Genomic DNA, 22,353 nt, shown 5'->3' on the forward strand with positions numbered 1-22,353 from the left:
TCGAGGGGTGAGGGAGTTAGGTGTCTCGGCAGCATCCTTAAGGAGACAGACTCTGTTCTGCTCATGATGAAAGATGTCTGAATGAACAGCTCCCCTCTTCCTCTCTCGATCACCTTAAGTGGCTCAGTTTTACAGGGTGGAGAGGGACAAGATCTCAGGAAGGGGCCACTAGACGAGATCTCAGAACTGCCACTAACCTAAGAGGTCTCAGGGGTCTGGGGTGCTGTCTGCAGTCACTACTCATCTGACAATCTGCAGGCTCCTGCAGTGTCACCCGCTTCCAGAGTGGCCCAGGGGTTGGGAAGGAGGAAGGCTCTCTGCACATTTACTTCCTGTCTTAGGGGTTAACCTGGACGGGGTGAGGGGAGTCAGGTCCCTGGCCGGCCTATGGGAGACACTGCCCCTGCCTGCTCTGATCAGCGATACACAGGGTTATCATGGGGCTTGCGCTGAGCCTGACTGAGGTCAAAAGAGGGTCAGTGAGGCTTGTCTGAGGTTGGCTCAGCTCTCACACCAAACGAGGAAGTGCAGGGTTATGAAATTACACAGACCAGGGTAAGCAGGGTTTCCCAGGGGCCACTAACACAAAGGAACCTAGGAGGCTCGTGGGAAAAGGAAGAAGTGGGCAGCACAGCGTGGGTCACAACCTTTGTCTGGGCAAGAAGCCTTGGAAGGAGGGAGACAGTGTGGCACAGCAGAGATCTAGGGCCAGGAGCTGGACTGCTCCTTGTTGAGGGGCGGAGCCCTGCCCTCTGGGCTTGCCTGCTGCCCTGGATCTGGTCCTGCAGGCTCTTGGGCCAGGGGACATCTCCTGCAGTACCCTGGAGAGCTACCTTACTCACCTACTGCCTGCCTCAGCCTTAAAACACGGCTGAGAGAGCCCACTGGGGCGCTACCCCGCCCAGGCTTCCCTCCACGGTGCCCAGGGCTTGGGTGGCACTGCTCTGCCCTGCCCAGAGCCCGGACACCCTGGTGGCTTTAGCAAGCCCACTGGCTCCTCCCATACTGACAGCTCATTCTTTCCCGTTACTCCCTGCCCAGGTTTCATCTGGAGGGCCTGGAATCATGGGCTCAGCTTCATCCTTGGAACTACCTCTCGCCTGGAAGCAGAGCCCTGTGTCATTAGGGGTGGGGTGGGGTTCTCCGGCTATTCCAATGAAGCCGATCCAAGACTGTGCTGCTCTGAAGACTCTGAAGCAAAGGTGGCCACTCTATCACTGCCTCAGATCACCAGCGACAGCATCCAGCTGACATCTGGCTTCCCGGGCCTGCTGCTGATTTCATCCCCGAACCCCGCCCTGCTCCACCGGGCGCTGGAGACCGCCGCAGGCCAAATGACTGTGCTGGCCGACAGCTGACCTGGCCTCTGGCTGCAGTTGCTTCCGTCTCCTCCTTGAGTCCCACGTTCCTTCCCACCTAAGCCCCCTCTGCCTCTAACACTGGTGGGGTGGGGGGCAAAGAGGAGGGCAGAGATGAGCATCAGGCAAGGTGGGCTCTGTGTGCACCCCCAGCAGTCATCCACACCCAGACACACAGCAGGGCAGCGGGCAGCGGCAGTAAATGCACACACGCACCCACAGTCGCACCCACAGTGCCCCACCTCACACCGACTCACCACCCACAGACGGTGGGGCAGCTGGCAGCAGTGTTCAACTTAAGCTGACACACAAACCCCCTGCACGCAGAACCGCAGTAACAGTCACCCCCAGAAAGAAACCTACATGCACGGTGAGGCCAACACCAGCGGGGTCTAAGGGGTGGGCACTTGGGCTGGTGCACACACATACACGCTCACATACACTGTCTGGAGTGAGTGAGGCAAGGGCTACAGGAACAACCAAGGGCAAACAAACAAGAGGAGAATTCCTTAATCACATCAGGATGTGCAGGAGGGAGGGCGGGAGGGAGCGAGGGAGGGGGTGATTTTCCACACGGGGCCAGCAATGTCAGCTCTTCCTGTACGTGCGCTGGAGGCTGCAGTTCGGGCCTGTGCTGCGCTGGGCTCCACACATCCATAAACTTGATCCTCGGCCTGAACCCTAACACTCCCCACCCCCCCGACCCCCTTCCCTAAGCCGCCAGAGCTGCACATTATTAAACTCTTTCTTCCCTCCCTTCTCCTCCAATGCAACATTAAAAAGAAGCATCTGGAACTCGTAGCAGAGCGAGATGGAGGCATTGGGGTGGGACTGGCAGGAAGGGGCACCAGCAGAGTGCACTCCTGAGGAGCCAGCCGGCTGGTCATGTCAGCATTGCCACTGCTCTGGGTGGTTATAAATAGCCAGGGGTCAATGCTGAACCCTGGGCAGCGCGGGGCTGGGGGGAGCCGTCCCTTGGCCACAGCGGGCTCTTCCCGCATTGTACCTCATCTTCCAGTTGTTTTCCCTCTTGGCTTCCCATTTCCTTTCCCATGGTGTCTGGGACGGGTGCCACTGACACATATTTTCCACCCTTGAATGCCAGCAGAGGCTCTTCTTGTCCACAAAGGGCTTCCAGAAAATACTTCAGCACTGTGACCCTTTTGCAGTCGGCTGCAATAACCTACGGGGTGAGAGAGAGAGAAGAAAAACAGCACTTTCTAAAAGGGAAGATGAGAGACATTGACTGGAGGCTTAGGGGCACCCGAGAAATGTGTCATCTGCATGGTGGGGGTGCGTGGGGAGAGTGAGCGGGATCGTGTGTATGTGAGATGAGGCCAAAGGCCAAGATCTTTGAGTCACCACCATCTCCCCTCAGGTCATCTCTAGGGTAGTGGACACCCCCAGCACCAATGACCATTGTCCTCTGGGGTTTTGCCTCTCTTTGACTTAAGTCCTGATATGGTATCTAGCTGGATAGAAGGAAGGGTGGAGGGTAAGATGCTGATGGTCACAGAACTTGGAGTCCTGGTACTCTCACTGCCACTCTCCATTCTGCTCCCAGCTCCACTCTCGTCAGACTCCTGAGGGGAGAACTTCCAGCCTGAGTGAGAAATGAATGATGAGGGCTTTCTTGGCTGTTTCATTTCAGGTTTCCCCTGACAGGTTCCTGCCCCACCTAAGAGCTTCTTGTGCTCAAGAGACGGGGGTCCAGCAGGAAACTTGTCAGGAGAAGGGAGACAGGCAAAGCAGGTGGAAGCAGGGTGTTCCACCGAGCTCTGTTCCTCCAGGGGTTTGGGCTGTCCCGCTCCCATGTGGCCACATCAGCACACAAGCCAGTCCTGTCAGAGAAGCTGGGGCTGATTTAGCTGAAATGAAATCACTGTCTTGAGCAATCATCACATTTGTAAGTGGCTGAGATAAAGTTTCCAGTCACCCTGCCTGGGGTCCTTCTCCTGCGAAACCTGCAAACCCACCTGCTTTGCACCTTCTCGTGCCCGTTCTTCCTCCCTGACCTCTGGGGTCCTCTCCTCCCTTCTGGGAGGGCACTCACCAAGGGAGGAGAGGGGCTCCCCTTGGATCTGGAGCTCACAAGTAGTGAAGGCCATTCCCACAAGGAAACACTGTGGTGGCCAAATATGCTGCAGGGTGGCAGCCCCTCCATGACCATGACTCCGGCCCCCAACCTGCCACCAACACCATGCCTCCCATCCTATCGTGTGACACAGACTGCCCTGGCTGCTCCGCATAGCGTGGTAACTAACCCGGAGACTGTCTCAGATTGTTTGCTCAGTGGTGCGCAGGTGTCTTCATTATCCCCCTTGCCTGGGTAATAATGCCCGACCCCCTGGTGGCAGAGATTACATCTTGCATTTCCCTGGCAAGGGGCGCCGGGGACAAGCGGGGCACTAGGGAGGCGCATGGGGAGGGCTGAGAGGTGCAGGGAAGCCTGGCTGTACCAGAGGGAAAGATGAGGCAGGCAGGACCCAAGTCCGCCAGGAGCCGGTGGAGACGAGTACCACTCTGGCAGCCGGGTGGCTGGGGGAGGCTGACCGCACACGACTGTCAGCCTTGAGCCATGCGCCTCCATCGTTGGCCACGTCTCAGCCTGGATGGAGGCCCAGGACGGAGGCACACGGCTCAGGACCGACAGCGCCTCTGCTGGCCCCACCAACGGCCTGGGCAGCAACTGAGGCCTGAATCGCAGGCTGAATACCTCGACCACCTGGGAGGCTGGCCTGAAAGGTGCTCAGCCACCCGGGAACGGCTGAGGGAAGGACAGCTGTCGTGAGCTTGGGGTGCCCAGTCCTGTGCTTCCAAAGAGGGAAGAAGTGCATGCCGGGCCAGAGCGGGTCACCGTGGGTTCCATTGCGTGTCTTCACACATGGGATGAGGAAGGCTAGAAATACAGAAGCAGGGGCTAAGAGGCATTAAAGAACAGAGCTGAAATGAGTAATAGCCTGGCAACCAGCACGCACAGCGGCCTCCCTGCATCCCCAGCCTCTCACTTGCAGAGGAAACTTCTGCATTTCCACAAGACTGCCAGTTTCCTCTCTGTGGTCTAATTTTAACCACCTTGTCGTTACAGTGTGTGTCAGCCACCTGACCCCACTGTGACCTCTGACCTTCTGCCCCAGCTACTGCTTGCACTATGGAGAATTATGTAATGGAGCCAGGACTTTCCTTTTCGGTGTGAGGCTGTTGTCACCGAATGGAGAGGAGGTGGGGTGAAGGAGTGAGAGAAGGACAGAGGAAAAACCTGACGGTGGTCCCTAGCATCACCCTGGGGCGAGGGGTACACTGGCGCTCCCGCTGAGTGTGCAGCTGAAATGTGCCCAGGAGACGAGAGTGTGCCTGGGGGTGTGTGTGCTGACAGGCGAGCCGGACAATTCCTGCTGTTAGGGCATGGGCCGGAGGGCACGCCGAGTTCCTGGCCAAGAGGGAGGAAGGCCACATGTGTGGACGTGGGGCTCCTGGATACGGGGATTTCCAGGGACGCAGACATCCTGAGCCGGCCCACGGCACATCCTTAGAGGATCGCGGGGAGCTGTCATCTACGTGGACACACACACAGAAGCAGTGTCGCCTGCCTTCCCCAGCCCCTGCTCCACCACCTACCCCCATTTTAGTTTTCACTCTGTTTGGAAGGAACCTGGCTTCTGGGGGCTTCTGTCTGCTGTGGCCATCAGTTCCTCCTGGAGGGCAAGGAGCTCCTGGATGATTCTCAAAGGAGCGCTGATCCAATGGGGTCTCTAAGTGGGGTATGAAAAAGAATTCTGCAAGTTTGGAGAGAGAAAAGTCACCCAGCCTTTTGGAAGGGTGTTCTTGCCTTCGTGATCCAACTATGGGGGAGGAGAGCCACGGCTGTACAGTCTCCTTAGGTTTCAGAGTGCACTGCGGGGGTAAGGAGTGGGGCTGGAGCGATCAAGGAGCTGGGAACTCTGAGAGGCAGAAAGTCCAGGGCTTGTCCGGGGGCCCAGAAACACCTTCGGTCTCCAGCCCACTGGCCTGTCTGCTGAAGCCTTCTGCTTTCAGATGGGAGGCACCAGCCCCGCAGGGTAGGTTCCTCCTATACAAAGCCTCCAGCACTTGAGTTGGGCAAGAAAAGTTTCAATGTGTATAAAAAGGGCTGTCACAACAGATGAAGCCCTTTAAACCACCCACAAAGAGCCAACTCCAAGGCGAGCTTTGTCTGGCCAAGGAGGATTTCCTGGTAGGAGAGGGGTTAAAGTTGGGCTCCCCGCTCAGAAAGGAAGGAGCCCAGATGCAGTCTATGACATAATCCCCACAATAGCTCTGTTCGTGAGTACATTTTTCCATTCTGTATCAATGAAAAACAGAGAATGTAAGTGGTATGTACATTGTAGCTCTGGGCAAATTCTAAATTCTCTAGAGGAGAAAGATCTGGGCTGTAAACAGGTGGGGCTGGACCAGTGATGGAGGTAAGGAAAAGGCCTGGTGGCCAGGGAACACCTGGGGAACCTAAGACCTGGGGAACCTGAGACCTGCACCTTCCTAGGGGCAGTCATCGTCCTCCTGGAGGGACTCATGGTGCAGGAGACTACGAGGAACTCCAAAGTTACTGAACAAAATGCCTCTCATGTCTCACTCCAGTCAGCTCTGAAAGGAGACTGGGGCTCTCAAGAGAAGCCACTGCCAGGAGAAGCCTACACACCACAAGAAGAGTAGCCCCCGCTAGCCGCAACTAGAGAGACGCCTGCGCGGCAACGAAGTCTCAGCACAACCAAAAATAAATAAAATTTAAAAAGAAAGAAGGAAAGGAAACTGGGGCTCTGGGTCAGGGAAGGGCTCAAAGAAGGGCACCCAGAGAAAGCCCCTTCCCCTCCCCCAAAGGCCGTCTGGGGCAGCGTGCCCCGCTGGTGGGAACTGAAACCTCGAGCTTCAGGGCTCCAGCTATCACCCAGGTCAGGTCCACACGCAAAGAACCCAGCAGAAAGGAAAACTGAAAGTGAGATGTGGCTGGCGATATGGGAGCCTGGCCTGTCCTGGGCTCAGTCCCTTCGAGAGAGATAACGTGAGCGTGCATGTGGTGAGTGGAGGCTGGTGCCCAGAGGAAGGTGAGGTCTAGAGGAAAGCAGGAAGAAACCGCCAGGGTAAAGAGAGAAGAGGGAAGGCAGTCTGGGGCATATCTTGGGTGGGGTGGTGGATGAGCAGAGAACGAATGGTGTTCTCTGAAAACCGGTGGGTCTCCATGGCCACGCAGCAGAGCATCAGCACAGCCTGTGCAGAGATGCCTTGAAGAAACAGAAAAACAGATCTAAGCTCTTACAGAAGGCGGTGGAGGGAGAGGGAGCGACGGGGAACTGAGCAGCAGGTACCACAGATGCATGTTAAGTTGTGAGACTTAACAGCAGCCAGGGAAGGGGAGGAGGGGCCAGAGAGCTGAACCAGGCCTCTGGATGCAAGCTCCACGGAATGAGGGACTCGCTGCATCTTTACTGGGCCCCCGTTTTCTCCAGACAGGCCTCCTGGAAGGTACAGACACTGGAGCGGCTGGCTACATTTTGCAAAATGTCTTTTTCTAAATTTTTGGTTTGGGGCGGTCAGAATTTAAACTTGCTCTATCAGCCAGTTCTATTTTTTTTTTTTTTTCTTTTCTGGTTTTAAAAAGTCTTGCTTGCTACTGCTCCTCTGGTTACAGAGAAAAATCACACGGGTTTTCCCCTACAAACTCAAGTTTACAGGTTATTTTTCTTGTTTCTCTAAATGGAGCCAATTACTTTCACATTTGTTGAAACCTTCAATCAAACTTTATAGCTTGTTAATTTCACAGAATGTCCTTAGAGCAAATAAGATGCAGACAGAAAAGTGAAGTCTTGCTGAGATTATTAAGAAATTTTAACATAGCCTATAAACCCACGACCAAGGCTGGTAAAACACAGGCCCGCCCGGCTGGCTGCTGAGGTCAATTAGCAATGGGTTAATTATCATCTTTAATAAGCCAAGCCTGCATGATTGGCTACAAGAAACTGACTCAGACTACAGTGTTTTCACAAACTGAGAACCTCCAGTGATACACGACTCATCCTCACGGGAGACCGAAGGGTGGGTCGGTCATCCTGGAAGGATGATTCTACAGTGGCCGAGGGTGGGTCAGCCTGAGAAGAGGTCTACCAATGAAAAGTTCAGACACAGGGAATCCTCTGGAGCTGGGGGGACAGAGGAAAGGGGTTATTCACGTTCCTAGGGGAGGGAAGCTGGCTTTGAGGATGCACAATCCCTCTGAAGGCCGAGGCAGCTGCTCACGATAAGGGGGAAACAGATACTCCCAGCCCAGCTGAATCAGGACGGATGGGTACCGCACTGTGAGAGAGGGTCACAGGTCAGAGGGGAAAGGAGGGAAGAACCTGGCAGGCGCTGAATGACAAAGTGGACAAGGAGAAAATGTCTGGGTCCTTGTGCCAGACACGGATCCTGACAAGCCCCGGGTATCCTGTCCCAGGGCCTCCACTTGGTCAGCGGGTCACTTGCTCCCCATCCCTGCTGCAGCAGGACCCCCCTGCTTCCAGCACAGGCCTGGCCCTCAGTCTTTTTTGATCCCAGTGTCCAGACTCAGTGCTTACGGTTGGTCTGCACCAGCTGAGGGGTCTACGGGTCACAAGGCAAAATGCTCACATCATTGGGCAAACCCACCCCGCAGCAGCCACACCATTCCACATGTCTGGTCCCAACAGCTGTGTTTTCTTCTTCGTGAAGGCAATGCGGGCTGTTACCAATCAGCTGGCAAGGCACAGATGCCTGTTCAGAGTGAATGGCAGCCAGCTATCCCCACCCATACCCCCCTCACCATGTACTTGTGTGCGCGCGCGTGCACTGGCCTTAAGTTTCCTAGAGAGGGGTGGGTGGGAACTGGCAAATGGTCAGGTAGGAAGACTTGGTAAGGGTGAGAGAGATGGAGATTATGTTCACACTAGGAAGAGAGGTGGGAGAACAGAGGCGAAGTGGAGCATACACTGGTGGCAAGAAGGTAAGTACAGAAGGAAAAACAGGTCCATTTTGGGAACAGGCAAGTTGAGGTCATACAGCAGCTTGGTGAAGAGCCTAGGCTTTATAGGTGGAGGTCTAAATTCAAGTGCTGATGGACACTTTCTAGCTGTGTGTCCTCAGGCAAGTTACTCAATGTCTCTGAGTCCCGGATCAAAGCTGTTTGAGAGAGATAATGCATCTCAAATATACAGCAAGGTGCCTGGGCTCAAAAAGTACTAAATACATGAGTGGCTGTTATGCTTCTTCTTCTGTGCTGCCCTGCTCTGCTCAGAGGCAGGAGGGGGACTCCGTCTGATACCACGGAGACGTACGGAAGCCAGGCTCAGAGGTAAGGGCACACGGCCCCGGGCTGAGGGGAAAGGCCCTGGCATGCTCACCTGGCTGCTGAAGCTGCTGAAACAGTTTATTTTAAGCTAAGGTGTTGGATCCAGGTGACTGGACAAGGCACTTGGTGGAGGGAAGGGCCAGCCTTTCTGCAGTGGCCCCTTTCCTACTGTCTACAAGGACTCGGGACCTAACCACAGGCCTGCATGCTTTCTATAGGACTCCAGAGGGGCCCCCAGGGCTGGGGCTTTAGGACAAGCGTGGCACTAATGCACACACCACAAGTAAGGTCCTGTGGTGAATCACAGCTGCCTTAACCCTCTGGCCCTTTCCTATTGGGGTGTGGGTGGCAGATCTGCCTCTGTTAATGGTATCCTCCTTACATGAGACAAGCTGCATCCTTGCTCCAGGTCTCTCGACACAAGAAAAATAATTTCTACCCACCTGAATTTCCTGAGCTTGGACATTCTAAACAAAGCGAGAGAGGAGTCCTGGCTCTCCTGGGTAGAGGACAGCTGGCTCTTCTTGAACCGTTCCCTCGTGGAAAGAAACTACCTTTTTTCTTCCCCTGGAGCTCTAAGCTCCGACTGTATGAGCAAGGTGCATTCTCAACAGTGAGCGCGTTGCAGGGAGCAAGCTATAGGCAGCAGTAGCTCGGGCTGCAGTCCAATCGGCTTCCCCTGCAGAGGCTCTGAGAGCAGCCACCCGCACTGGCAGGGGCTGGGCGGATACTGGCACTGCCAACACAAGCCTTTCAGGTCTGGCTGGCTTCAGCTGCTCTGAAACCTGGAGCTCTGGTGCTGGGGCCCTCACTCACTGAACCAGCAGGGGAGGCTACAAGCTCAGCCCCTGGGGAGGAAAGGCCTGAGTCTGTCTCAGTCTACAAATATCCACATGCAGTCGGCTTCTACACTGCCGGTTAGTTCTGGGCCAGGAGCACGGTATCTGGAGCTCTGGTCGCTCTGAGCCACTTGCCTCTTTGCCTTCCAGACAACCAGCATGAGGAGGCCGCCCCTTGGGTTCGTGTGCACGCTCCATCACCCAGTTTGCTTCTGGTTTTATTTATGTGTGTGGGGATGAATGCTGAGACCTGCAGCATTCAACACACCCAATCACCACTCAGCTCCACAGACGCTTACTAAGTGTCTACTGTGTGCACGAGGCCCCATTCTAGACCGTGAGGATTCAGTAGAAGGGGGTGGGGCACATTCAGAGCAGGTGAATCAAGCTGCCAGGAGAGATACCTGCCCCACCAAAGACTGACGGCACCCAAAAGGGCAGAATTCTCATTTCTCTTCTCCTTCACAGGGAGAGGAAGAGGAAGCCTGGGAGAAGCAAAAGCCCTCTGTAGAGACTGGGCACACGCTCCTTTATCCCTTTTAGGTGGAGAGAGCCTGAAGAAGTCAGGAGGGAGAAATCCTTCGGGCTCAGCCTTGGCACCAGGTGAAATCCCCGTCTCTTCTCAATGCTCCCCACGGTCCGTGTGAGGCCTCCCCACCAGACATCTCCTCACTCCCTCCTCGTTGTTTCTCCCTAACCCCCAACTCCAGGTACCCCTGTTCAACATTCCCCTGCATGCCATTTGCCCCCTGGTACCTCTGAGACTAAAGATGACTCCCCAAACTGCCTCGACCTACAGGCCTTTACTTCCATGCAATCAATTCATTCCCTCACCTTCCTTTAAGTGTGATTCAAACTCTTTCTTTTCAAGAAGTTATTGTCCAGCCTGCTGGCCCACTGCCCACACATTTTCCCTAAGGCTCTGCTATGTAACAAGGATCATGCCAGGCATTTTGTGCAAGAATAGAATAAGGCAGGACTTCCCGGGTGGTCCGGTGGCTAAGACTCCACATTCCCAATGCAGGGGGCCCAGGTTCGATCCCAGGTCAGGGAACTAGAGCCCACATGCTGCAACTAAAGATACTGTGTGCCATAAAGAAGACTGAAGATCCCGAGTGCCACAACTAAGACCCAGGGAAGTCAAATAAATAAATATTAAAAAAAACAAAAACAAAAACAAAAACCATACATGGTTTAAAAAAGACAGAACAAGGCAGATGCAGTCCTTGACTTCACAGGACTTTCAGGCCACGGAGGGATCCGACAGTAACCTGGCACTGACCTCTTCCAAATCCCCAGATGCCCCTCTAGCACCTACGGGCTAGGCCTCCACGCCCTCTGCCCCTTCTCTGACAGCATGGGGAGCCCTCCACACCTGTACTGACGCCGCAAAGTGAGCTAGCAGTCACTCAGAGCCTCCCTGGAACCCGCTACGTCTCCCAGCGAGCCAGCCCTTTCCTGTCTATGTCGGGTGCAGAGGACTCAAGAGCCTCTTAAAACCATTATCGCTTCATGTTGAAGACATATATACGTAATTTTTCTTATGGCCTACTTAACAGATTCTTTTTCCTATTAACTTTCATCCTGACCATGCTGTGTGAGAGGTCCATTACTGCTCTCAGTCTACAAGGGGGTTCGTTCCCTTCTAGGGGACCTATCCCACCTTTGGGCTGTTCTCATTAGTGGAAATGTCTATCCCTTTCAAGCCCAGATCTGCCTCCCTGTGCTTCCAATTCTGTTCTGTGGGGCCACGACAAAGTTCTTAACTCTGCTTTTGTCTGACCGGCCTCCAATTTTTTTGAAGTCTGCTCTGTTACACCTTCTCTAGGCTAAACAGTCCCACTTCCTTCCACTGCTCCTCACTTCAACTGTCTCCTCAACATCCTGGGGATTCTCTCACTAAGACTTTCACTGAGACGAATGTCTCCTGCAGGGAGTGCCCACGTGCGGTCTGGCAGCAAAGAACAGAACACACAGCTCCTCCCTGTTCTATCCTGGACACCTCAATTCTGCGAATCGGCCAAAAAAGCACATGTTCTGCTGTTCACCACTTTGCCCTAGTGGCACATTGTGAGCTTTTAATCAACAAATCCCCAAAGTGTTTTCACATATGTGGCTAAATAATCTCTCCCTCCACTGCGTGCAAGCCCTCCACTAACTATTTCCCTTTATCACATTCCTTCACTGAGGCCTCCCCACGCTATAAAAACCCCATTATTCAGTATTGTCCTGCACACTACTTGCTGTGTGTGCTGACTTTCTGAATAAAGTAGGATTTTAGGTTTATTCCTATTGGATTTCGTGTAATTATTTACTTCTTTCATTGGAGCCTATCAAGTTCTCTTTGGGTCCTTCATTTGTCATCTGAGAATGCCACCTTCCTTCTCAAGTTCGTGACATCCATAAATTTCATCTGTTTATGCTTCACAGTATCTTTCTCCCATTAGGCTATCCTGTTTTCTCTTAAGGAAGGCTCTTGAGGACAGGCATGTAATCTGTATGTGTGCGTGTGTGTATTTAAAGAAAAATCTATCTGCTGCCTCTAATATACACTATGGGTAGTCGGACGATGTGGATGGCCGACTGTGGAGGCTGACGGCAACTCTGGGACCTGAGGACAACTCCAGGCGCCACAATCGTGGGGGCGGGGGTGCTGGCCACACTGTATAACCGTGAATCATGCTCCTTGTGCTGCACAACGGGACACCCTGGACAGACTCAGAGATGCTCCTTTCTGCTTTGGCTGGTGCTCCCCATGGAGATTCAGGCTCCATAAGGAATGATGCTCTCTTTTGACAGGCTACCTACAGAGTTTCTAGTTTGAAATAAGATACCATGAGAAGCCAAGCTCTGGGCACGTCCTGCCTTGTCTTCACTGCAGGCTGGTGCCCTAGGGCAAGGTACAACACACCTCAGCAAGAGGTGAGACTCATTCTCTTCAAAGCACTGATGTCATGCTTGGAGGAAAGCATTACACCTGTATCTCGAGAATCCCCATGGCACATTAAAAATACAGTGAAGAGAATTTCCCTGAGTTTAGGGCTGGGACCTGAGGCCACTGTAAGCTGCATTTTCAGGCTCTCCATCTAGAAGCCTGAGTCCTAAGTCGCACAGGGTCTCATGGCTGGAGACACGACAAACGTGGGTAACAACTAAAGTGAACTGAAGTTTATTTATAGTTTGATAAGGTTTAAGTAAGCCAAATGCCTGGCATATACAAGCTGTTCAATAAATATTAGCTCCCCTTTCTTCACCCCGAGTGCTAAAAAGCATTTTAAAAACCACCTGCACTGAATCACACAGGGAACTGGTTAAAAATGCTGATTCCTGGACTCCACTTTGGACTAAATAAATTAGTATCTCTGGGGACAGGGCCTCGGAATGTGTACTTTAAGTAGGCGTTCCTGTTATTAACACTTAGGAACGCTGCAGTTGGAGAATCACTGCTTTAAAGGCTGGAAGACTAAGAGGAGGCAGCCGCAGGTTTAGTCCACTCTTCAAATGCAACTCTGGGGAAGGTACAAAGAAACAGGTTACATTTTTCACGGCAGTCTTGAACCTAGAAACCCTCAGCACCCTATGAAGCAGCAACTATTACATTCAGATAATGATACTAGAGATGAGAAAAAATTAATGAGATGTGAAGCCAGATGCAATGACTTCCTAGGCCAGCATTCTTGCCACCTCACCAGACCCACTTCCTGCTAGAGCACCACTGGGGCTTCCCGGGCACAAAAACAAAACCCGCTGCATGCGGCTCTACCCATCACAGCCATGCACGGTGCCTCATCTAATCCCCTCAACACCCCACGAGGCTGGTGCTGTCAGAACCTCTATTTTACAGACGAGGAAACCAAGGCACAGAGGAGGAATGTGCTCGGGTTCAGGCGGCTGGTAAGTGGAGGGGCTGGGAATGGGCCCCTGCTTGGAGCGCTCCAGCCGCCCCAGCCCTCGATGGGCCTGAAGCATCACCTGTGCTTCAGCCAGAGACTCTTACAGTCTCCGCAGGGAAAAGGGCTGATCATAAAAAAATCCAAACGGGGCAGCCTCTTGCCGCTGATCTTGTGAAGATAGAACTCCCGGGCTTGCTGCCCTTCTCTGGGGCAGCCAAGCTGCTACAGGACTGCAGGGACGTTCACTGCATGCTCTCCTACATGATGGTGGGCAAGTCACCCAACCCAGTTTGCAGAGACGCAGGTGATCCCAAAGGTCTCTTTCCATTTTCAGGGGTTTCTCTGACTCTGGGCAGTCATCTTGGGAAGGAGAGGAAGACGGTTCTGCCACTGACCTTGACGCTGGAGCCTGGCTCTGTCACGGGGCATGGTGCCAAGAGCTGGGTTTGGCCTTTTTGGAAAGAAGGGCTGAAGATTCAGAATCTGAACTAACAGTGAGAGCCGGGAGATAATCCCGGATGGGAAAAGATGGTACAGGTTCTTCTCATATGGTTGGCCCCTCAGGGAGACTCGGAAGGTTTTATGAATCATTAGCACAGAGCTCCCCTCTGGCCACAGAGCAGAGGAAGAAACATCAGACCAGTTTATAAAGCTCCAGAGCGGAAAATTTCTGGTGGTGTCCAAGCTAAGTTTTTTGGCTTTCTGTGAAGTTTGGAAAGACTTATACTGATGTTTTAATCACCTGTTTAGTGTTCTGAAGACTCTTGTCAGCGACTCACTGAGCCGGCTCCAGCAGGCAGTGGGAGCTGCTGGCGCATGCACTGGGCTCGTCCTGTGAGCCGTTTCTTTCCCATGGTCGTCTCTGACACCCCGCAGCTCCCACCAGGCTGCTGGGAGGGTACAAGCCAAGCCAGTGTGCCCTGTAGGAGGTGGAGGACAAGGTTTCTGGACTACTTCTCACCAGAGCGGAGGCCAGGAAGGGCGGCTTAAGAAAAGTCAAGGTGGGAAGAGAGAAGGGGTGGTCTCAGAGGACCAGTCTGCCTCTGGTGGGCACTGAGGAAACGGCTTGCCGTCCAGGAGAACCACCGTCCAGACGTTCTAAAGCCCCTGGGTACTGATCATGAAAAGACATTCTTATGAGTGAAAAAGAAAACTGAACAAACTCAGGGCAGGGCACATTCTAGAAACAAAAACTCATGAGCATGCAAGAAGCCCGTTAAGGAGGTTCAGGGCAGCGGCGTGCAGACCAAGTCAGCACTTTACTTCTGCAGTTTGCATGGGTCACAACATCTTGGTGGCGGAAATAGCCCATTTTACTGGGAAAGCTGTGCTGGAGATGAAGTGGTAGCTGATGGTTGCTAGGCACCACACTATTTCATCTGATTATCACAGTAATCCTGGGAGACAGAAAGAGGAAGAAGAAACTGAAGCCCGGAGGAAACAAACATCCAGTCAGGGGCAAAGCTGGAATTTAAACCCATTGTGTCTTACTCCGGGCTTCCCAGGTGGCGCTAGGGGTAAAGAACCCGCCTGCCGATGCAGGAGATAGACACAAGATACGTGGATTTGATCCCTGGGTCAGGAAGACCCCTGGAGGAGGGCATGGCAACCCACTCCAGTACTCTTTTCTTGCCTAGAGAATCCCACGGACAGAGGAGCCTGGCGTACTGCAGTCCATAGGGTTTCACAGAGTCAGACATGACTGAAGTAACCTAGCACGCACACAGCACGCGTCTTACTCCAAAGTTCATTATACTCTGAAGCCTCTTAAGGAAGTAACGGTATTTTTGGAGAAAGGGACCTACTCCAAGTCCGTTTCACTCAAGGATATATTGCCCCACCCGCCCCCAGCTCAGCAGGAGCCCAATGGCCCACTCCCAAAACAAAAGAAACAATTCTGGTGAACTCACATGCAGATGAACGGGAACCGAATGGGAGCTTGGCTAAGTTATAGGCAAGAGCTGCTGCTGCTAAGTCGCTTCAGTCGTGTCCGACTCTGTGCGACCCCATAGATGGCAGCCCACCAGGCTCCCCCGTCCCTGGGAGTCTCCAGGCAAGAACACTGGCGTGGGTTGCCATTTCCTTCTCCAATGCATGAAAGTGAAAAGTGAAAGTGAAGTCGCTCAGTCGTGTCCGACTCTTCGCGACCCCATGGACTGCAGCCCACCAGGCTCCCCGGTCCCTGGGATTCTCCAGGCAAGAACACTGGAGTGGGTTGCCATTTCCTTCTCCAATGCATGAAAGTGAAAAGTGAAAGTGAAGTCGCTCAGTCCTGTCGGACTCTTCGTGACCCCATGGACTGCAGCCTACCAGGCTCCTCCGTCCATGGGATTTTCCAGGCAAGAGTACTGGAGTGGGGTGCCATTGAGCAGTGACACTCAAATCAAAACCTTCTTGGGCTACCTGCTCTATCATTCAGCTCATTTCATTTATTTCCCCAGACACAGCGTGGGTAAGACCTCACCTGGTCAGCTGATGAGCTGAATGAATATGGGAAACTTGTCACTATGGGATGCCAAGTTAAAACACACACGTGAGTATCCCCAGAAAGTTCTCTGCAGTCTTGGACTCGGGATGGACTGTAGAGAAAAAAGTCCATCAGAGAGCCTGGGGGCAAGACAAAGGAAGTCAAAGCTCCTTCCTGGTACCCACAGGCTCCACAAATCTGTCAACCTGAGAAACTTCTACGGTGAGAGCAACAGGGTGTGTGGTTCATCTAGCAATCCTTGATCCTGGAGCAATATATGAAGGCGGAGAAGAGAGAGAACAATAGTTTCCTTCTCAGTAGAGAGGCCAGGCTGAGGGAGGAGATGCTGAGAGACTGAGTTCTCATAGGATTTTCCCTTTCCTTCTCTTCTGCTCTTTCCAGGGGACGCTTCTTCAACTGCCCGCTCTTTCCAGCTGAGAGTTAACTTCCCTCCGCCTGGCCAGACCGCTCCACACACAGCATCATTCCCTGCCCTATTATGCCCGAGTTCAAGCAGATAAGCTGCCAGCAGGGCTTCTAACGGAGGAAGGGAGGGGGGCTCTCCAGGGAACTCCGCTTTCTGAGGGAAAGGAGACTTGTACCACAGCAAAAGGCACACGCTGCCCTTCCTCAGTGACCTCAGAGAGGAATCTACTTACAAAGGCTGCAGATGAAGAGGGAAGTGGGAGAAGGAAGGGAGAGAGAGGGAGACCGTGACCAGAGAGGTCACAAGTCCCACTGGAATAACTGGGAGGACAACGAAAAGGCCGCCTTGTCACGAGGACATAACTGCTCGGACCCCTCTGATATGACGGAGGGAAGGCGGGTGCTGAGGCGGTGCCTGGGGCAGAAGCTCGCGGACCACTGCGTCGTATGTGGGGACATGCAGGAGAAAACGCTCTGAAGCTGATGACAAGGCAGACAGGAAACTTCCGTGTCCTTGCTGACAGGAAAGAAAGAGTGAAATTCTGGATCCTCTCTCCTCGGCAGGATTTCTAATAGGCGTCTGAGGCTCACCCGCTTCCCAAGGATGTGCTGACAGCTGGGAATACTGCCCTTCAGGTCAGGCAGAGCAGGGATCTAGGCCTCTCCAGGAGTTCACAAGAGGTTCAGTAAGGACTCAGACCATGATCCAAAACACAAACGGGACTGCCACTTCCTGCTGGGTTTCCATGCTGTAAAAAAGTGGGGGAGAGATGCCAGCAGCAAAGTGCTCAGCCTCCTGTGGAAAATGGAGTATGCGATGTAGCCGGCTCCAGGCTCTGACTTGTAAATCTAAGTGAGAACTAGTTGCTAGCTGTAGAGGATTACAGTGTTCAGGAGACACTCCACCACCCAACCTGCCAGCCTTTCTGCTCCTGCCTGTGGATTCTAGGGAGCTGATGACAAAGCTGTCTGGGGCCTCCATGGGACGGGCAGCCTGGGGCTCTGGCAGCTCCTCTGGACCTCGGTTCACTGTCCTGTGTTCTTAAACAGCTTTGATGGAACAAGCCATCTGTGAGGGCTATTTAGCTTGGAACTGGAAGAGGGTGAGGATGTGGAAAAAATAAATCGGGCAGCTAAAGGATGGGGCCAGAGAGAGAGGGGGGGGGGGCAGGTGGCATGTTCACGGGACTAAGTGCCAGGGCTGAGCGGAGGGTGGGACTGCAGAGCAACGGTGCCGAAGGAGGCCAGCATGGGAGGTGCTAGGGCACCCAGGACAGCATGACTGTATTTCCAAAGTGGTGTCTGCCATTCTCCTTCAAGGGCTCACAAACCCTCATTGCAGGTGTCTGTGATGGGAGACTCCTGGGCTAACACAGCTGTTAAGCGCCCCTGCTTTGCCATCTGAAAATCAACCTGAGTTCTGCCTAATTTCTAGCAGGGCCTGGGCCTGCATCTTAGCCTAAAAGGCAAATCTAACAGTTTTTTGACATCCAAAGCCACAAGATAACAGCAAGAGCTGAAAGAGTGGAAAAGTGAGATGGTGGGGGATCCTTATGAATTACAGAAAACAGCAACAGAAACACATAAACTGCACAGCATGAGGGGAGGATACACGGGAGTCTGACACAGGACTGGACTGTACCTGGTCGTTTCTTTGGAGTCGTCTTAACTGCTCCTCCAATTAGTATAAAGAATATGTATATGGGCTTCCCTGATGGCTCAAATGGTAAAGAATCAGCCTGCAATGCAGGAGGCCCAGGTTCGATCCCTGGGTCCTGAAGATCCCCTGGAGAAGGAAATGGTAGCCCACTCCAGTATTCTTGCCTGGAGAATTCCATGGACAGAGGAGCCTGGTGGGCTACAGTCCATGGGGTTGCAAAGAGTCAGATACGACTAAGCGACTAACACTTTCAATTTCATATATATGTGTATATACACAGAGAGAGACTTTTATATGTAGAACCTAGGCGTTTTCACATATGTTATCTCATTTAATCCATGTCAAAATCTTAGGAAGGGCCTACTAGCATTCCCATTTCACAGAGGGTAAACGCAAGCCCAGATGGAACGAATAACTTAGGTGTAGTTTTCTTATGATCTGAATGGAGCAGAATGAATATTGTGATTCGTAACGAGACTTTTAATCAGACTTTTCTACAGGTCACTCTGGCAAAACGGCATTAGCACTGATGGTGTCTCATCTGATCTATTCTCCTCACAGGAGCTGAAAAAGAGACCGAAAAAGCTGCTGCTAGAGTCTATTTCTGATTCTTTACCAAGTCTTTCCAAGTCATCAGACTAAGAACAGGCTTAGAGACAGTGAGCCAGCAACTCTGAACGCTGTTTACTTGACATACACACACAGAAAGACATACAAACAAGTATAAACTGCTTAGTATAGTTTCAGTTCTTCATGCTGGTAAGACAGAGACACAAAATTTCTGTACCAGCCTGTACTAGTGAAGCCTACACAGAGCCTAAACTGTTTTAAAATGGAAGACACAGAGCTAAAACTGAATCCCGTCGCTGAATTCTGTTACATAGACTAAAGTCATTCTTGCTGCTGACAAAGCAGAAGAGAAGTTCAACAACAGCATCTCTTCTAGGAGCCACTGAAGAGATGGTGGCACCTGGGCTTCAAGTACCAGGACAAATGGAAGCTGTTCAGTAATAGCTTAAACACAAGACACGTGGTAAAACACAAAAATCAAAACGAAGAGTACAAATGGCTGAATTTTAAAAACAGCCTTCCCACCTCTCGTTTCTACAGCTTCTGCCAGCCTTGTTGCCAGTTTCTGGGGTGGCCGGCAGAGGTATTTATGCACATACTGCCATGTGTGATTAACTATGGCTCTATACCTTTTACACATATTTATATAAATGGTGATATACACATTGCCATTAAAAAAAAAAAAAAACAACTTAACAGCATATCTGAGAGATCGTCAACATCATTTGTGTAGCACATTTCATACCAAATGCTAAAGATCATCAACAGTAAGGTTCTGGAATAGATCCAGAAAACCAACCATGTTTATTGCAACGGAATCTCTCAGTGTTGGGATGACTCAAAGACTCAGCAAAAGCAGCAAGGGAAAGCAGACAGATGAAAACTATTCATCAGTAAAGTCCATCAGTCACCATCAGGTCCGACACGCCCGGGAGTGCTCGCAACCACAGACCCGCAACCAGGCAGGGTCTCAAATGACAACAGGTTTGGGTCACGAGGACTGCACTGACATATCCAGAAAGAATGCGAGGGCTTCCCTGGTGGCTCAGTGGGAAAGAATCCTCCTGCCAATGCAGGAGACATGGGTTCAATATATGTAAAAGGTATAGAACCACAGTTAATTATACATGGCAGTATGTGCGCAAATACTTCTGCTGGCCACCCCAGAAACTGGCAACGAAGCTGGCAGAGGCTGTAGAAATGAGAGGTGGGAAGGTTGTTTTTAAAATCCAGCCATTTGTACTCTTCATTTTGATTTTTGTTTTTTACCACATGCCTCGTGTTTAAGCCTGTGAGTCACAACTGTCGAGCCTGTCTGTGCTCTGGAGCCTGGGAGCCGCAACTACTGAGGCCACGTGCAGCAGCTCCTGAAGCCCACGCAGCTGAGAGCCTGTGCTCCGCAACAAGAGAAGCCACCACAGCGAGAAGCCCACATGCTGCCGTGAAGGACAGCCCCTGCAGTCAGAGAAAAGCCCGCACACTGATGAAGACTCAGCACAGCCAACATGAGTAAAATTATATATATAAAAAAGAAAGGGAACAGTACATGTATGTGCTCCAGTCTGCACGCTGCCCCGACTCCCACAACAGAGCAAACAACATCAGGAGGGTCCTCAACAAAACTGAAGGCCAGAAACAAAACACTGTCACACTTTCTAATGAAAACGAAGTTGTGTTATTTCCATCTCCACTTGTAACCCGGGTTTTATGGCAAGAGGTACACCTGAAGGCGCGTGCACGGTCTGCAAGTGCCTGTCTCCCCAGCAGGGACTTTACGCAGATGCCACACCACTGGAGGGTATTTGAGGGGCTTCCGGCTGATCTCACAGTCTGAGCTTCTGCTGTGACGGTACCCTATTCCAGGGATCAGGGGACAACAACTCTTTGGCTCCCCGGACTGTACTTCCTCAAACATTTTCAAGTATTCTACTGAATTCATTCAATAAATATTTATTAAGCATCTGCTCTGCACAGGAGGGTTTATTTGAGACACGAGGGATACAATAGTCAATAAAATTATGTTCATGTTGTCATGAAGCTTAACATTCTTGGGAAATGAGAAACAAGCAAACAAATACAGGGACAAGTAGTGGGAAGAACTAGGAAAAAATAAAGTAGGGTAAGAGTGACAGAGAGCAACAGGCTAGCAGAGAGGGCAGCTGTTTAATCTAAGACTGACAGAAGAAGGCTCCTAGATCAAGTGCTGTTTGATCAGACGTGAAGGAGTGAGCCACAGAGCAGAGATGGCCTTACCTTCTGGGGTAGGTACCCAGAGCGCCAGGGAATCCCTTCTCTCCTAACAAGGACTGCCAGCTATGCAGTGTGAAGGAAGGGGCAGGGGCCTGCTCTTCCAGCCCGGCGGGGTGAGAGGAGAGGCCTTTGAGAGCTCATGCAGCTAGCACGCCCTCCATGCAGTTTCTGGATAGTTTCCATCACAGATGAGAGTTTTATGTTGAATTTTAAGTTGACCACAAATATTTAACTTCCCTGGGCCACAAATGCAGTATCTTCTCTGTGGTTTAGCTGGCACCAAGTACATATTTACGAATCTCTATATGTCTGCCTGTTATTTAAATTTCTTACAGAAGTGCCAAGGTCTTCAGTTGTGATTTATCCCCTCGAATTCCATATGAGTGGGGCTGAACCCTGATCAGGCCTAATTCTTGGAGAAAGGAGGTATCTTTACCATTGAAACTCAGGGTCTTCTGAGTTACATTTTCCTATTACTGCTTTCCGCCTCAAAAAATATTACTGGGGGGTGGGGGGTCCTGTTCTGGGTTCTCGTATTTGAATTACAAGGTAGAAAATATAAACTTTCTGTTTTTTTCCCACAAGAGAATGAAAAATAAAAATAAAACACAGAAAATCTATGTACCTTAGCTACATTAGAAAGCAAAACAAACAAAAAAAGCTAGGTGTAAAGCGCCCTAAACTTCTAAGTATGTATTCTTATTTACTGAGCAATTCCTGAGTATCATAAGGAGCACCAGGCTTACAAAGACTATAGGAAACAGTCCCTGCTCCCTAGCTGGGTCTTCAACAAGCTGGCCTGGGAAAGGGCTCTGGCTCCACAAGAGCACAAGATTCTGGGTCATTCCACATCCCAGGGTCAGTTTCTCCTGACAAGCTGGCAAGAAACACGAGGCAGCAGTTTTATTAAATAAAGGCATATGAGCAGATCGTAGGAAACCCGTGATTTCAAAACAAGCCCTCGGACTTCATTTTGGGTGTCTGTCATTGCCTCCGTCTTCTGCAGTGCTGCTCATTGGGCCTTTGGGTTATGGTTCTACTCATGTGCCAGCTGTGGGCAGGGGGGTGGGGGGAGATACCAAGCTGCAGAGCTGAGACCAAACACAGGAAGACCAACACTTACTTTCAGAAAATCAGTGAACTTTCAAAGTATTCAACTTGGAAGGCTAGAAGCTCATTTAAAGAGCGACTTCCCTGGCAGTCCAGTGGTAAGGACTCTGCTTCCACTGCAGGAGGCACAGGTTCGATTCCTGGTTAGGAAGCTTAAGATTCCACACACCGGACAACATACTGCACACCCCTCTGGCCCTGCAAAGAAACTCATTTAAAAAAAATCTAGCACTGACTTGTAATTAGAATGGCTTTAAGTACATGCATCTAGTTACTCTGTCCACCCTTCTAGTTTTCCACTGAAATGACTGAAGGAAAAAAAAAAGAAAAAAGAAAGTATATATCAGTACTAGGCAACCACATACCAGAAACTATGAGGAATTTTCTGTAAGACAAACTGCAGATGGGACTGGAATGAGGAAAAGGACAACTGATGTTCAACCCTCT

General features: G+C 51.6%; 1 protein-coding gene across 6 annotated transcripts in view; it reads right to left on the reverse strand.

The window, feature by feature from the left end:
• Positions 1-22,353, reverse strand: part of SMG6 (SMG6 nonsense mediated mRNA decay factor) — a 200,976-nt gene that overhangs the window by 19,817 nt on the left and 158,806 nt on the right. For 4 of the 6 annotated variants that reach the window (XM_070774295.1, XM_019980893.2, XM_070774294.1 and 1 more), the window contains exon 14: positions 2,365-2,541. The exons of 1 other annotated variant lie outside the window; for it this stretch is intronic. In XM_070774295.1, the coding sequence (XP_070630396.1) occupies positions 2,365-2,541 (177 nt within the window). Of the gene's footprint in view, positions 1-2,364; positions 2,542-3,334; positions 3,718-22,353 lie in introns of those variants that run through there. One more of the 6 variants, XM_070774298.1, reaches the window with a different exon arrangement.

This window comes from Bos indicus, chromosome 19 (assembly GCF_029378745.1).
Source record: "Bos indicus isolate NIAB-ARS_2022 breed Sahiwal x Tharparkar chromosome 19, NIAB-ARS_B.indTharparkar_mat_pri_1.0, whole genome shotgun sequence".
NCBI classification, from domain to species: Eukaryota; Metazoa; Chordata; class Mammalia; order Artiodactyla; family Bovidae; genus Bos; species Bos indicus.